Source organism: Callorhinchus milii, unplaced genomic scaffold, assembly GCF_018977255.1.
Source record: "Callorhinchus milii isolate IMCB2004 unplaced genomic scaffold, IMCB_Cmil_1.0 Scaffold95, whole genome shotgun sequence".
NCBI lineage: Eukaryota > Metazoa > Chordata > Chondrichthyes > Chimaeriformes > Callorhinchidae > Callorhinchus > Callorhinchus milii.
Window position 1 is genome coordinate 72,378 of NW_024704836.1, and position 16,442 is coordinate 88,819.

The 16,442-nt window shown below is 49.8% G+C and overlaps 2 gene segments (V, D, J or C); both read left to right on the forward strand.

Annotated features, from left to right (window-relative positions):
- Window positions 1-2,677: 2,677 nt before the first annotated feature.
- Window positions 2,678-3,334, forward strand: LOC121851720. The segment is given in 2 exon segments: window positions 2,678-2,773; window positions 2,983-3,334. Coding segments are annotated over 2 exon segments (384 nt in total).
- A 10,042-nt stretch (window positions 3,335-13,376) lies between these two features.
- LOC121851718 lies at window positions 13,377-15,748 on the forward strand. The segment is given in 2 exon segments: window positions 13,377-13,464; window positions 15,394-15,748. Coding segments are annotated over 2 exon segments (387 nt in total).
- Window positions 15,749-16,442: the final 694 nt, after the last annotated feature.

Consider the following 16,442-nt stretch of genomic DNA (forward strand, 5'->3'; position numbering starts at 1 on the left):
GGTGGGTGGGGCACGAGACCCACTTCCGATGTAGAATCATAGATTATACAGCGCAGGTGGAGGCCATTCGGCTCATCGTGTCTGTGCCGGTCTTTGAAAAGAGCTTCCAATTCAACCCCACTCCCCGCCTCTGCAAACCTGCAAACTTGTCCCCCCCAAATTTGCTTCTCCCTTAAAAGTTGTTATCGAATGGGCTTCCACCATCCTCTGTGGCAATCCATTCCGGAGCCCAACAACTCGCTGTGTAAAAACATGTCTCTTCATTTCCCCTCTGTTTCTTTTAACAACTATTTTAAATTGGTGTCCTCCGGTTACCGACCCACCCGCCAGTGCAATAGTTTCTCCTTGTTCACCCCATCAAATACCTTCATAATTTGGAAAACCTCTATTCAGTCTCTTCTTCACCTTCTCTATTCAAATTAGAATAATCCTCGCTTCTCCGGCTTCTTCTGATATCCGAAGTCCCTCATTCCTTGTATTTTCCTGGTAAATCTCCTTTGCACTCTCTCCGATGCCTTAACATGATTTCTAAAGTGTGGTGCCCAGAACTGAACACAGTCTCTGGCTGACCCTAACCAGTGACTTTACAAAGGTTAATCATAACGTCCCTACTTGTATTCTATGCCACTATTTTTAAAGCCGAGTTTCCCTTATGTTTTCTATAAAATAGCTTTATCTACCTGTCCTGCCACCTTCAAACATTTACTTATATGAACACTGATGTCTCTCTATTCCTTCACCTCCTTTAAAATTCTACCATGAGCTTATATTACCATTAATCTTTCTTCCTCCAAAATCCATCACTTGGGATTTATCCACATGAAACTTCATCTGCCCCGTGTCTGCCCATATTACCAGGCTGCCAATGTCCATTTGCAGTCGGCTACTATCCTCCTCACGGTTTACTGCTATTACTAACTTAGTATCATCTGCAAACTTGGAAATTATACTCTCTATAGCCAAGTCCTGGTCATTTATACAGATCAGAAACAGCAGTGGTCCCAATACTGAGCCCTGGGGGACACCACTGCACACTTCCCTCCAGTCAGGATAGAACTGTTCACCACCCACCACTCTCTGCTTTCTGTCTCCCAACCAGTTCTGTATCCGCTGCCCCTGTCCCTTTAATACCGAGGGCTTCTATGTTGATTACTTGTCTCTTATATGGAATTTTATCAAACGCCTTTTGAAAATACATATAAACTACATCAACTGCACTAAGTTCATCCACACTCTCCGTCACTTCATCAAAATTACATACATAAACCTGACACTGGATACACGACTCAATTTACCAGACACACAAAGAAACCAACACCTCCCCAACATCTCCACCTCCCACTAATGTCCCACTGGGGGGAGGGGGTGGGGGGGAGGCAGAGAGACGCGCTTCCGCTTTGGGGTCATTAATGTTTTTACGCTGCCGAGTGTGAGAGATAGAGACAGAGCCAATGTGTGAGAGACATTTAGAAAGACAGAGAGGAACCTGAGCTCTGGTGTGAGGTTCCCAATGTTAATCCAAGTCTCTGCCAACAATGAGTCTGTCCTTTCTCACTGTCTCTCTGATCTCCATCCTCTGGCCCTGTGAGTATCTCTCAACATCTCCCTCATCCCGTAAACTCTCAAATCCACAGGGATTTCATATCACACCTCACTCTGTCCGCGATGATCGCGCTTTGTGTGTGTGCGTAATCCATTGAACACCCCCCAGGACATTCAGCCCAGATTCCCTGTCGGCGGATATCATTGTTATATTGTCTTTGCAGGTCTGTCACTGGGAGCTTTGGTGACTCAGTTGCCGCGGACAGTCACAGCCAGAGAGGGGGAGACAGTGAGTTTTACATGTAACCAGAATGACAGTGCCCTTAATACAATGCTCTGGTACCTCCAACCCCATCAGGGAGGCCTCACATTGATCGGATATGCTGTTCTGTCAAACCCAACGTATGAGAAAGGCTTTGAATCTGGTTACAACATTACACAGAGTAATGACAAGAAGAAATCATCCCTGGAGATCTCCAGCATAAACCCAACCCAGGAGGGGGTGTATTACTGCGCTGCGAGAGAAGGGCACAGCGTGAGAGAGAGACAGATCTCTCGTACATAAACCTCACACAGGATACACAACGACTCGATTCTATACACACACACACACACACCAGCCCCTCCCCCACCAACACCTGCCCTCAGTCTCTGCAGAAATAAAACCCATCAACACAGACGATTGAGGACAGAGAGAAATAGAGGTTCAGGGCCGGAGTAGCCACGGCTCCATGTCGCCCACTCTCCACACTGTTCCCTCTGTGTCTCTGAATCTGGGACCAATTTAGTGATCTTGTGTTCCTGACCGATACCCCGGGGGAGGCTGTAACTTCACTAAAAGGCTTCCCTTTCCTCTCACCTCAAACCTCCCGCCTCACTTTCAGGTAACGCATTCCAGATGCATCTGTCTCTATCTCTGAATTTGGAACCAATTTTGGGACCCGCTGTACCCAGTTCATACCCCGGGGGAGGCTGTAGCTACACTAAGACACCTCCCCTCCTCCCCAGCTCCACCTCCCATCACTGGGGGGAGGTGAGGCCCACTTCCGATGTGCAGACTTTACTCTGTCAGAGCTTCATTCCAGAGACATAGAGAGAGGGAGAGACAGAGAGACAGTGACAGAGAGAGGAACCTGAGCTCTGGTGTGAAGTTCCCAATGTTAATCCAAGTCTCTGCCAACAATGAGTCTGTCCTTTCTCACTGTCTATCTGATCTCCATCCTCTGGCCCTGTGAGTATCTCTCAACATCTCTCAATTCCCTTCAGGCTCCCAAATACACTGGGATTTCATATCATCCTCCACTCAACATCACCCCTTCGCCTCTATTGATGGATGTCCGCGATGATCCCGCTTTGTGTGTGTGTGTGTAATCCATTGATCACCTCCTTTCAGCCCAGATTCCCTGTCGGAGCGATCTCACTGTTATATTGTCTTTGCAGGTCTGTCACTGGGAGCTTTGGTGACTCAGAGGCCGCGGACAGTCACAGCCAGAGAGGGGGAGACAGTGAGTTTGAATTGTCACCAGAAGGACACAGCCTATCAAACAATGCTGTGGTACCTCCAACCCCATCAGGGAGGCCTCACATTGATTGGATACGGTTATGCGTCAAACCCAACGATGGAGGATGCTTACAAACTTGAGTACGAAGTTAAACAGACAGACGATTATAAGAACTGTTCCCTGGAGATCAAGAAGGCAACCCAGGAGGGGGTGTATTACTGCGCTGCGAGAGAAGGGCACAGCGTGAGAGAGAGACAGATCTCTCGTACATAAACCTCACACAGGATACACAACGACTCGATTCTATACACACACACACCAGCCCCTCCCGCGCCAACACCTGCCCTCAGTCTCTGCAGAAATAAAACCCATCAACACAGACGATTGAGAGACAGAGAGAAATCGAGGTTCAGGGCCGGAGTAGCCACGGCTCCATGTCGCCCACTCTCCACACTGTTCCCTCTGTGTCTCTGAATCTGGGACCAATTTAGTGATCTCGTGTTCCTGACCAATACCCCGGGGGAGGCTGTAACTTCACTAAAAGGCTTCCCTTTCCCCACATCTCAAACCTCCCACCAATGTCCCACTGGTGGGTGGGGCACGAGACCGATGTAGAATCACAGAATTATACAGCGCAGATGGAGGCCATTCAGCTCATTGTGTCTGTGCCGGTCTTTGAAAAGAGCTTCCAATTCAACCCCACTCCCCCCCCTCTCACCCCATAACCTGCAAACTTGTCCTCCACAAATAGGTATCTACTTGTCTCATAAAAGCTGTTATCGAATGGGTTTCCACCAGCCTTTCAGGCAACGCATTACAGATGCATCTGTGTCCCTATCTCTGAATTTGGAACCAATTTTGGGACCCGCTGTACCCAGTTCATACCCTGGGGTAGGCTGTAGCTTCACTAAGACACCTCCCCTCCTCCCCAGCTCCACCTCCCATCACTGGGGGGAGGTGAGGTCCACTTCCGATGTGGTACAGACTTTATTCTGCCAGAGCTTCATTCCAGAGACATAGAGAGAGGGAGAGACAGAGAGACACAGATAGAGAGAGGAACCTGTGCTCTGGTGTGAGGTTCCCAAAGTTAATCCAAGTCTCTGCCAACAATGAGTCTGTCCTTTCTCACTGTCTCTCTGATCTCCAACCTCTGGCCCTGTGAGTATCTCTCAACATCTCTCAATTCCCCTCAGGCTCCCAAATACACTGGGATTTCATATCATCCTCCCCTCTCTATGTCTGAGAAGATCCGGCTCTGTGTATGTGTGTGTATGTGTATGTGTGAGTGTGTGCGCCCGTATGTGTATGTAATTCCGGGGATCAGACCAGGACATTCCCTGTGGGCAGGATGATGGATGTTATATTGTCTTTGCAGGTCTGTCACTGGGAGCTTTGGTGACTCAGGAGCCCCGGACAGTCACAGCCAGAGAGGGGGAGACAGTGACTTTGAGATGTTCCCAGCATGACAGTGCCCTTAATACAATGCTCTGGTACGTCCAACCCCATCAGGGAGGCCTCACATTGATCGGATATAACCGAGCCTCAACCACCTATGAGGACAAGTTTAAATCCGGCTACAACATTAACCAGAGACACCTGACAGAATGAACTCCACCCTGGAGATCTCCAACATCAACCCAACCCAGGAGGGGGTGTATTACTGCGCTGCGAGAGAAGGGCACAGCGTGAGAGAGAGACAGATCTCTCGTACATAAACCTCACACAGGATACACAACCACTCGATTCTATACACACACACCAGCCCCTCCCGCGCCAACACCTGCCCTCAGTCTCTGCAGAAATAAAATCCATCAACACAGACGATTGAGAGACAGAGAGAAATAAGGTTCAGGGCCGGAGTAGCCACGGCTCCATGTCGCCCACTCTCCACACTGTTCCCTCTACGTCTCCGAGCCAACGACTAATTTTATGAGCAACTGTTCCCAGGCCATACTTTGGTGGAGGCTGTAGCTTCACTAAGACAAACCCACTCCCCCACATCTCCTCTCCAACCAATGTCCCACAAGGGGGTGGGTGGGGGGAGAGGCCACTTCCGATTTGGTGCCGACACTTTGGTGTCATTGGAGCTTTCCTTATCCAGAGCTTCATTCCACAGAGATAGAGTGAGAGAGACAATGTTTAGGATTGAGGTGGCGAGTTATTGGGAAAGTTAACCCAAAAGTGAGAGTGTGAATGTTAAAGAGTGAGTGTATGTGAGAGAGAGAGAGGAACCTGAGCTCTGGTGTGAGGTTCCCAATGTTAATCCAAGTCTCTGCCAACAATGAGTCTGTCCTTTCTCACTGTCTCTCTGATCTCCATCCTCTGGCCCTGTGAGTATCTCTCAACATCTCTCTCATCCCCGTAAACTCTCAAATCCACAAGGAATTCATATCACATCCTCTCTCTGTCCGCGATGATCGCGCTTTGTGTGTGTGCGTAATCCATTGAACACCCCCCAGGACATTCAGCCCAGATTCCGTGTCGGCGGATCTCACTGTTATATTGTCTTTGCAGGTCTGTCACTGGGAGCTTTTGTGACTCAGAGGCCGCGGACAGTCACAGCCAGAGAGGGGGAGACAGTGACTTTGAGATGTTACCAGAATAACACTAAATATGAAACAATGCTCTGGTACCTCCAACCCGATCAGGGAGGCCTCACATTGATCGGATATGCTGTTCTGTCAAACCCAACGTATGAGAAAGGCTTTGAATCTGGTTACAACATTACACAGAGTAATGACAAGAAGAAATCATCCCTGGAAATCTCCAGCATGAACCCAACCCAGGAGGGGGTGTATTACTGCGCTGCGAGAGAAGGGCACAGCGTGAGAGAGAGACAGATCTCTCGTACATAAACCTCACACAGGATACACGACTCGATTCTATACACACACACACCAGCCCCTCCCCCGCCAACACTGCCCCAGTCTCTGCAGAAATAAAACCCATCAACACAGACGATTGCGAGACAGAGAGAAATCGAGGTTCAGGGCCGGAGTAGCCACGGCTCCATGTCGCCACTCTCCACACTGTTCCCTTCTGTGTCTCTGAATCTGGGACCAATTTTAGTGATCTCGTGTTCCTGACCAATACCCGGGGGAGGCTGTAACTTCACTAAAAGGCTTCCCTTTCCCCTCATCTCAAACCTCCCACCAATGCCTCACTTTCAGGCAACGCATTACAGATGCATCTGTGTCTCTATCTCTGAATTTGGAACCAATTTTGGGACCCGCTGTACCCAGTTCATACCCCGGGGGAGGCTGTAGCTTCACTAAGACACCTCCCTCCTCCCCAGCTCCACCTCCCATCACTGGGGGAGGTGAGGCCCACTTCCGATGTGGTGCAGACTTTACTCTGTCTGAGCTTCATTCCAGAGACATAGAGAGAGGGAGAGACAGAGAGACAGTGACAGAGAGAGGAACCTGAGCTCTGGTGTGAGGTTCCCAATGTTAATCCAAGTCTCTGCCAACAATGAGTCTGTCCTTTCTCACTGTCTCTCTGATCTCCATCCTCTGGCCCTGTGAGTATCTCTCAACATCTCTCTCATCCCCGTAAACTCTCAAATCCACAGGGATTTCATATCACACCCTCGCTCTATCGGTGATGATCGCTTTGTGTTTGTGCGTAATCCATTGGAACACCCCCCAGGACATTCAGCCCAGATTCCCTGTCGGAGGGATCTCATTGTTATATTGTCTTTGCAGGTCTGTCACTGGGAGTTTGGTGACTCAGGGGCCGCGGACAGTCACAGCCACAGAGGGGGAGACAGTGAGTTTTACAGTTATCAGAATGACAGTGCCCTTGATACAATGCTCTGGTACATCCAACCCCACCAGGGAGGCCTCACATTGATCGCATATATCTATATGTCCCCAACGTATGAGAAAGGCTTTTGAATCCGGCACAACATGAACAAAGACAACTAATGACAAGGAATCCACCCTGGAGATCTCCAGCTTGAACCCAACCCAGGAGGGGGTGTATTACTGCGCTGCGAGAGAAGGGCACAGCGTGAGAGAGAGACAGATCTCTCGTACATAAACCTCACACAGGATACACAACCACTCGATTCTATACACACACACACACACCAGCCCTCTCCCCGCCAACACCTGCCCTCAGTCTCTGCAGAAATAAAACCCATCAACACAGACGATTGAGAGACAGAGAGAAATCGAGGTTCAGGGCCGGAGTAGCCACGGCTCCATGTCGCCCACTCTCCACACTGTTCCCTCTACGTCTCCGAACCAACGACTAATTTTATGACCAACTGTTCCCAGGCCATACTTTGGGGGAGGCTGTAGCTTCACTAAGACACCCCCACTCCCCCACATCTCCTCTCCAACCAATGTCCCACAAGGTGGGTGGGGGTGGGTGGGGGGAGAGGTCACTTCCGATTTGGTGCCGACACTTTGGTGTCATTGGAGACTTTCCTTTTCCAGAGCTTCATTCCACAGAGATAGAGTGAGAGAGACAATGTTTAGGATTGAGGGGGAGAGTTATTGAGAAAGTTAACCCAAAAGCGAGAGTGTGAATGTTAAAGAGTGAGTGTATGTGAGAGAGAGAGAGAACCTGAGCTCTGGTGTGAGGTTCCAATGTTAATCCAAGTCTCTGCCAACAATGTCCTTTCTCACTGTCTCTCTGATCTCCATCCCTGGCCCTGTGAGTATCTCTCAACATCTCTCTCATCCCGGTAACTCTCAAATCCAACTGGGAATTCATATCACACCCTCTCTCTGTCCGCCGGATGATCGCGCTTTGTGTGTGTGCGTAATCCATTGAACACCCCCAGGACATTCAGCACAGATTCCCTGTCGGCGGATCTCATTGTTATATTGTCTTTGCAGGTCTGTCACTGGAGCTTTGGTGACTCAGTGGCCGCGGACAGTCACAGCCAGAGAGGGGGAGACAGTGACTTTGAATTGTCACCAGGACGACAGCCTCTTACTGTGATGCTCTGGTACATCCAACCCCATCAGGGAGGCCTCACATTGATCGGATATAACCAATATTCAACCACATATGAGGACAAGTTTAAATCCGGCTACAACATTACAAGACACCGGACAGAATGAACTCCACCCTGGAGATCTCCAGCGTGAACCCAACCCAGGAGGGGGTGTATTACTGCGCTGCGAGAGAAGGGCACAGCGTGAGAGAGAGACAGATCTCTCGTACATAAACCTCACACAGGATACACAACCACTCGATCTATACACACACACACACACCAGCCGCTCCCCCGCCAACACCTGCCTCAGTCTCTGCAGAAATAAAACCATCAACACAGACGATTGAGAGACAGAGAGAAATCGAGGTTCAGGGCCGGAGTAGCCACGGCTCCATGTCGCCCACTCTCCACACTGTTCACTCTACGTCTCTGAATCTGGGACCAATTTTGTGATCTCGTGTTCCTGACCAATACCCCGGGGGAGGCTGTAACTTCACTCGGTTAGTTCCTGGGATGAGTGGACTGACCTATGAGGAGAGACTGAATAAACTGGGACTGTATTTTCTGGAGTACAGAAGAATTAGGGGATCTTATTAAAACATATAAGATTATTAAAGGGCTGATAAAGTAGACACTGAGGGTCTGTTTCCCCGGTGGGAGAATCTATAACCGGGGGTCACAGTCTTAACATTAAGGGTCAGCCTTTTAGAACAGAGTTGAGGAAACATTTCTTCACTCAGAGGGCAGTGACTTTATGGAATCCACTCCCCCAGAAGGCTGTAGATGTCAGTCCTTGAACATCTTCAAGGCTGAGACTGAGAGATGTTTAAAAAATAGAGGGATTAGCGGATATGGGGATAGAGCAGGTAATTAGAGTTAGGTCTGAAGATCAGCTGTGATCTTATCAAATGGCGGTGCAGCTCGAGGGGCCGAATGGCCGACTCCTGCTCCTAATTCTTATGTTCTTATGTTCACTCACAGGCTTCCCTTTCCCCACAAAAGAGCTTCCAATTCAACCCCACTCCCCCGCTCTCTCCCCATAACCTGCAAACTTGTCCTCCCCAAATAGTTATCTACTTCGCCCTTAGAAGCTGTTATCGAATGGGCTTCCACCAGCCTTTCAGGTAATGCATTCCAGATGCATCTCTATCTCTGAATTTGGCACCAATTTTGGGACTCGCTGTACCCAGTTCATACCCTGGGGGAGGCTGTAGCTTCACTAAGACACGTCCCTCCTCCCCAGCTCCACCTCCCATCACTGGGGGGAGGTGAGGCCCACTTCCGATGTGGTGCTGACTTTACTCTGTCAGAGCTTCATTCCAGAGACATAGAGAGAGGGAGAGACAGAGAGACAGTGACAGAGAGAGGAACCTGAGCTCTGGTGTGAGGTTCCCAATGTTAATCCAAGTCTCTGCCAACAATGAGTCTGTCCTTTCTCACTGTCTCTCTGATCTCCATCCTTTGGCCCTGTGAGTATCTCTCAACATCTCTCTCATCCCCATAAACTCTCAAATCCACAGGGAATTCATATCACACCCTCTCTCTGTCCGCGATGATCGCACTTTGTGTGTGTGCGTAATCCATTGAACACCCCCCAGGACATTCAGCCAGATTCCCTGTCGGCGGATCTCATTGTTATATTGTCTTTGCAGGTCTGTCACTGGGAGCTTTGGTGACTCAGAGGCCGCGGACAGTCACAGCCAGAGAGGGGGAGACAGTGACTTTGAGATGTAGCCACAACGACAAATCCCTTGATACGATGCTTTGGTACATCCAACCCCATCAGGAGGCCTCACATTGATTGGATATAATGAATACTCAACCGTATATGAGGAGTTTAAATCCGGCTACAACATTACCAAAACACCAACAACATGAACTCCACCCTGGAGATCACCAACATCAACCCAACCCAGGAGGGGGTGTATTACTGCGCTGCGAGAGAAGGGCACAGCGTGAGAGAGAGACAGATCTCTCGTACATAAACCTCACACAGGATACACAACGACTCGATTCTATACACACACACACACACCAGCCCCTCCCCGCCAACACCTGCCCTCAGTCTCTGCAGAAATAAAACCCATCAACACAGACGATTAATAGACAGAGAGAAATCGAGGTTCAGGGCCGGAGTAGCCACGGCTCCATGTCGCCCACTCTCCACACTGTTCCCTCTGTGTCTCTGTCTCTGAATCTGGGACCAATTTTGTGATCTCGTGTTCCTGCCCAATACCCCGGGGGAGGCTGTAACTTCACTGAAAGTCTTCCCTTTCCCCACAACTCAAACCTCCCACCAATGCCCCACTGTGGGTGGGGCACGAGAGCCACTTCCAATGTAGAATGATAGAATTATACAGCGCAGATGGAGGCCATTCGCTCATCGTGTCTGTGTCGGTCTTTGAAAAGAGCTTCCAATTCAACCCCACTCCCCCACTCTCTCCCCATAACCAGCAAACTTGTCCTCCCCAAATAGGTATCTACTTGTCTCATAAAAGCTGTTATCGAATGGGCTTCCACCAGCCTTTCAGGCAACGCATTACAGATGCATCTGTGTCCCTATCTCTGAATTTGGAACCAATTTTTGGGACCCGCTGTACCCAGTTCATACCCCGGGGGAGGTTGTAGCTACACTAAGACACGTCCCCTCCTCCCCAGCTCCACCTCCCATCACTGGGGGGAGGTGTGGCCCACTTCCGATGTGGTGCAGATTTTACTCTGTCAGAGCTTCATTCCAGAGACATAGAGAGAGGGAGAGACAGAGAGACACAAACAGAGAGAGGAACCTGAGCTCTGGTGTGAGGATCCCAATGTTAATCCAAGTCTCTGCCAACAATGAGTCTGTCCTTTCTCACTGTCTCTCTGATCTCCATCCTCTGGCACTGTGAGTATCTCTCAACATCTCTCTCATCCCCGTAAACTCTCAAATCCACAGGGATTTCATATCACACCTCTCTCTGTACGCGATGATCGCGCATTGTGTGTGTGCGTAATCCATTGAACACCCCCCAGGACATTCAGCCCAGATTCCCTGTCGGCGGATCTCATTGTTATATTGTCTTTGCAGGTCTGTCACTGGGAGCTTTGGTGACTCAGTTGCCGCGGACAGTCACAGCCAGAGAGGGGAGACAGTGACTTTGAGATGTTACCAGAAGGACAGTGCCCTTAATACAATGCTGTGGTACCTCCAACCCCATCAGGGAGGCCTCACATTGATTGGATACGGTTATGCGTCAAACCCAACGATGGAGGATGCTTACAAACTTGACTACGAAGTTAAACAGACAGACGACTATAAGAACTGTTCCCTGGAGATCAAGAAGGCAACCCAGGAGGGGTGTATTACTGCGCTGCGAGAGAAGGGCACAGCGTGAGAGAGAGACAGATCTCTCGTACATAAACCTCACACAGGATACACAACGACTCGATTCTATACACACACACACCAGCCCCTCCCGCGCCAACACCTGCCCTCAGTCTCTGCAGAAAAAATAAAAAACATCAACACGAGAACGATTGAGAGACAGAGAGAAATCGAGGTTCAGGGCCGGAGTAGCCACGGCTTCCATGTCGCCCACTCTCCACACTGTTCCCTCTGTGCCTCTGTCTCTGAATCTGGGACCAATTTTGTGATCTCGTGTTCCTGACCATACCCCGGGGGGAGGCTGTAACTTCACTAAAAGGCTTCCCTTTCCCAATCTCAAACCTCCCACCAATGCCCCACTGGTGGGTGGGGCACGAGACCGATGTAGAATCACAGAATTATACAGCGCAGATGGAGGCCATTCGGCTCATTGTGTCTGTGCCGGTCTTTGAAAAGAGCTTCCAATTCAACCCCACTCCCCCGCTCTCTCCCCATAAACCTGCAAACTTGTCCTCCACAAATAGGTATCTACTTGTCTCATAAAAGCTGTTATCGAATGGGCTTCCACCAGCCTTTCAGGCAACGCATTACAGATGCATCTGTGTCCCTATCTCTGAATTTGGAACCAATTTTGGGACCCGCTGTACCCAGTTCATACCCTGGGGAGGCTGTAGCTACACTAAGACACCTCCCCTCGTCCCCAGCTCCACCTCCCATCACAGTGGGGAGGGTGAGGTTCCACTTCCGATGTGGTACAGACTTTACTCTGCCAGAGCTTCATTCCAGAGACATAGAGAGAGGGAGAGACAGAGAGACACAGATAGAGAGAGGAACCTGTGCTCTGGTGTGAGGTTCCCAAAGTTAATCCAAGTCTCTGCCAACAATGAGTCTGTCCTTTCTCTTCTCTCTGTCTCTCTGATCTATCCGGCCCTGTGAGTATCTCTCAACATCTCTCAATTCCCCTCAGGCTCCCAAATACACTGGGATTTCATATCATCCTCCCCTCTCTATGTCTGAGAAGATCCGGCTCTGTGTATGTGTGTATGTGTATGTGTGAGGGTGTGCGCCCGTATGTGTATGTAATTCCGGGGATCAGACCAGGACATTCCCTGTGGTCAGGATGACGGATGTTATATTGTCTTTGCACGTCAGTCACTGGGAGCTTTGGTACTCAGGAGCCGCGGACAGTCACAGCCAGAGAGGGGGAGACAGTGACTTTGAGATGTAGCCACAACGACAAATCCTTAACATGATGCTTTGGTACATCCAACCCATCAGGGAGGCCTCACATTGATCGGATATAACCAAGCCTCAACCACCTATGAGGACAAGTTTAAATCCGGCTACAACATTACCAAGACACCAGACAGAATGAATCCACCCTGGAGATCTCCAACATCAACCCAACCCAGGAGGGGGTGTATTACTGCGCTGCGAGAGAAGGACACAGCGTGAGAGAGAGACAGATCTCTCGTACATAAACCTCACACAGGATACACAACGACTCGATTCTATACACACACACACCAACCCCTCCCCGCCAACACCTGCCCTCAGTCTCTGCAGAAATAAAACCCATCAACACAGACGATTGAGAGACAGAGAGAAATAGAGGTTCAGGGCCGGAGTAGCCACGGGTCCATGTCGCCCACTCTCCACACTGTTCCCTCTACGTCTCCGAGCCAACGACTAATTTTATGAGCAACTGTTTCCCAGGCCATACTTTGGTGGAGGCTGTAGCTTCACTAAGACAAACCCACTCCCCCACATCTCCTCTCCAACCAATGTCCCACAAGGTGGGTGGGGGGTGGGTGGGGGAGAGGCCACTTCCGATTTGGTGCCGACACTTGGTGTCATTGGAGCTTTCCTTATCCAGAGCTTCATTCCACAGAGATAGAGTGAGAGAGACAATGTTTAGGATTGAGGGGCAAGTTATTGAGAAAGTTAACCACCAAAATGAGAGTGTGAATGTTAAAGAGTGAGTGTATGTGAGAGAGAGAGAGGAACCTGAGCTCTGGTGTGAGGTTCCCAATGTTAATCCAAGTCTCTGCCAACAATGAGTCTGTCCTTTCTCACTGTCTCTCTGATCTCCATCCTCTGGCCCTGTGAGTATCTCTCAACATCTCTCTCATCCCCGTAAACTCTCAAATCCACAAGGAATTCATATCACATCCTCTCTCTGTCCGCGATGATCGCGCTTTGTGTGTGTGCGTAATCCATTGAACACCCCCAGGACATTCAGCCAGATTCCCTGTCGGCGGATCTCACTGTTATATTGTCTTTGCAGGTCTGTCACTGGGAGCTTTGGTGACTCAGAGGCCGCGACAGTCACAGCCAGAGAGGGGGAGACAGTGACTTTGAATTGTCACCAGGACGACAGCTCTCTTACTGTGATGCTCTGGTACATCCAACCCCATCAGGGAGGCCTCACATTGATCGGGTATGTCGTTAACTCAGCGATAACGTATGAGAAATCTGGCCACAACATTACCAAGACACCTGACAACATGAACTCCACCCTGGAGATCTCCAGCATAAACCCAACCCAGGACGGGGTGTATTACTGCGCTGCAAGAGAAGGGCAAAGCGTGAGAGAGACAGATCTCTCGTACATAAACCTTACACAGGATACCCAACCACTCGATTCTATACACACACACACCAGCCCCTCCCACGCTAACACCTGCCCTCAGTCTCTGCAGAAATAAAACGCATCAACACAGACGATTGAGAGACAGAGAGAAATAGAGGTTCAGGGCCGAGTAGCCACGGCTCCATGTCGCCCACTCCACACTGTTCCCTCTGTGTCTCTGAATCTGGGACCAATTTTGTGATCTGTGTTCCTGACCAATACCCCGGGGGAGGCTGTAACTTCACTCGGTTAGTTCCTGGATGAGGAACTGACCTATGAGGAGAGGCTGAATAAACTGGGACTGTATTTTCTGGAGTACAGAAGAATTAGGGGGGATCTTATTAAAACATATAAGATTATTAAAGGGCTGATAAAGTAGACACTGAGGGTCTGTTTCCCCGGTGGGAGAATCTATAACCGGGGGTCACAGTCTTAACATTAAGGGTCAGCCTTTTAGAACAGAGTTGAGGAAACATTTCTTCATTCAGAGGGCAGTGACTTTATGGAATCCACTCCCCAGAAGGCTGTAGATGTCAGTCCTTGAACATCTTCAAGGCTGAGACTGATAGATGTTTAAAAAATAGAGGGATTAGTGGATATGGGGATAGAGCAGGTAATTAGAGTTAGGTCAGAAGATCAGCCATGATCTTATCAAATGGCGGGGCAGCTCGAGGGGCCAAATGACCGACTTCTGCTCCTAATTCTTATGTTCTTATGTTCACTCACAGGCTTCCCTTTCCCCACAAAAGAGCTTCCAATTCAACCCCAATCCCCCGCTCTCTCTCCATAACCTGCAAACTTGTCCTCCCCAAATAGTTATCTGCTTCTCCCTGAGAAGCTGTTATCGAATGGGCTTCCACCAGCCTTTCAGGCAACGCATTCCAGATGCATCTGTGTCTCTCTCTGAATTTGGCACCAATTTTGGGACCCGCTGTACCCAGTTCATACCCCGGGGGAGGCTGTAGCTTCACTAAGACACCTCCCCTCCTCCCCAGCTCCACCTCCCATCACTGGGGGGAGGTGAGGCCCACTTCCGATGTGGTGCAGACTTTACTCTGTCAGAGCTTCATTCCAGAGACATAGAGAGAGGGAGAGACAGAGAGACAGTGACAGAGAGAGGAACCTGAGCTCTGGTGTGAGGTTCCCAATGTTAATCCAAGTCTCTGCCTCAATGAGTCTGTCCTTTCTCACCGTCTCTCTGATCTCCATCCTCTGGCCCTGTGAGTATCTCTCAACATCTCTCTCATCCCCGTAAACTCTCAAATCCACAGGGATTACATATCACACCCTCTCTGTCCGCATGATTGCGCTTTGTGTGTGTGCGTAATCCATTGAACACCCCCCAGGACATTCAGCCACAGATTCCCTGTCGGCGGATCTCATTGTTATATTGTCTTTGCAGGTCTGTCACTGGGAGCTTTGGTGACTCAGAGGCCGCGGACAGTCACAGCCAGAGAGGGGGAGACAGTGAGTTTGAGATGTAGCCACAACGACAAATCCCTTGATATGATGCTTTGGTACATCCAACCCCATCAGGGAGGCCTCACATTGATTGGATATAATGAATACTCAACTGTATATGAGGACAAGTTTAAATCCGGCTACAACATTACCAAGACACCTGACAACATGAACTCCACCCTGGAGATCACCAACATCAACCCAACCCAGGAGGGGGTGTATTACTGCGCTGCGAGAGAAGGGCACAGCGTGAGAGAGAGACAGATCTCTCGTACATAAACCTCACACAGGATACACAACGACTCGATTCTATACACACACACACACCAGCCCCTCCCCCAACACCTGCCCTCAGTCTCTGCAGAAATAAAACCCATCAACACAGACGATTGAGAGACAGGAGAAATCGAGGTTCAGGGCCGGAGTAGCCACGGCTCCATGTCGCCCACTCTCCACACTGTTCCTCTGTGTCTCTGTCTCTGAATCTGGGACCAATTTTGTGATCTCGTGTTCCTGCCAATACCCCGGGGGAGGCTGTAACTTCACTAAAAGTCTTCCCTTTCCCCACAACTCAAACCTCCCACCAATGCCCCACTGGTGGGTGGGGCACGAGAGCCACTTCATGTAGAATGATAGAATTATACAGCGCAGATGGAGGCCATTCGGCTCATCGTGTCTGTGCCGGTCTTTGAAAAGAGCTTCCAATTCAACCCCACTCCCCCACTCTCTCCCCATAACCTGCAAACTTGTCCTCCCCAAATAGTTATCTGCTCTCCCTTAAAAGCTGTTATCGAATGGCTTCCACCAGCCTTTCAGGCAACGCATTCCAGATGCATCTGTGTCTCTATCTCTGAATTTGGAACCAATTTTGGGACCCGCTGTACCCAGTTCATACCCCGGGGGAGGCTGTAGCTTCACTAAGACACCTCCCCTCCTCCCCAGCTCCACCTCCCATCACTGGGGGGAGGTGAGGCCCACTTCCGATGTGGT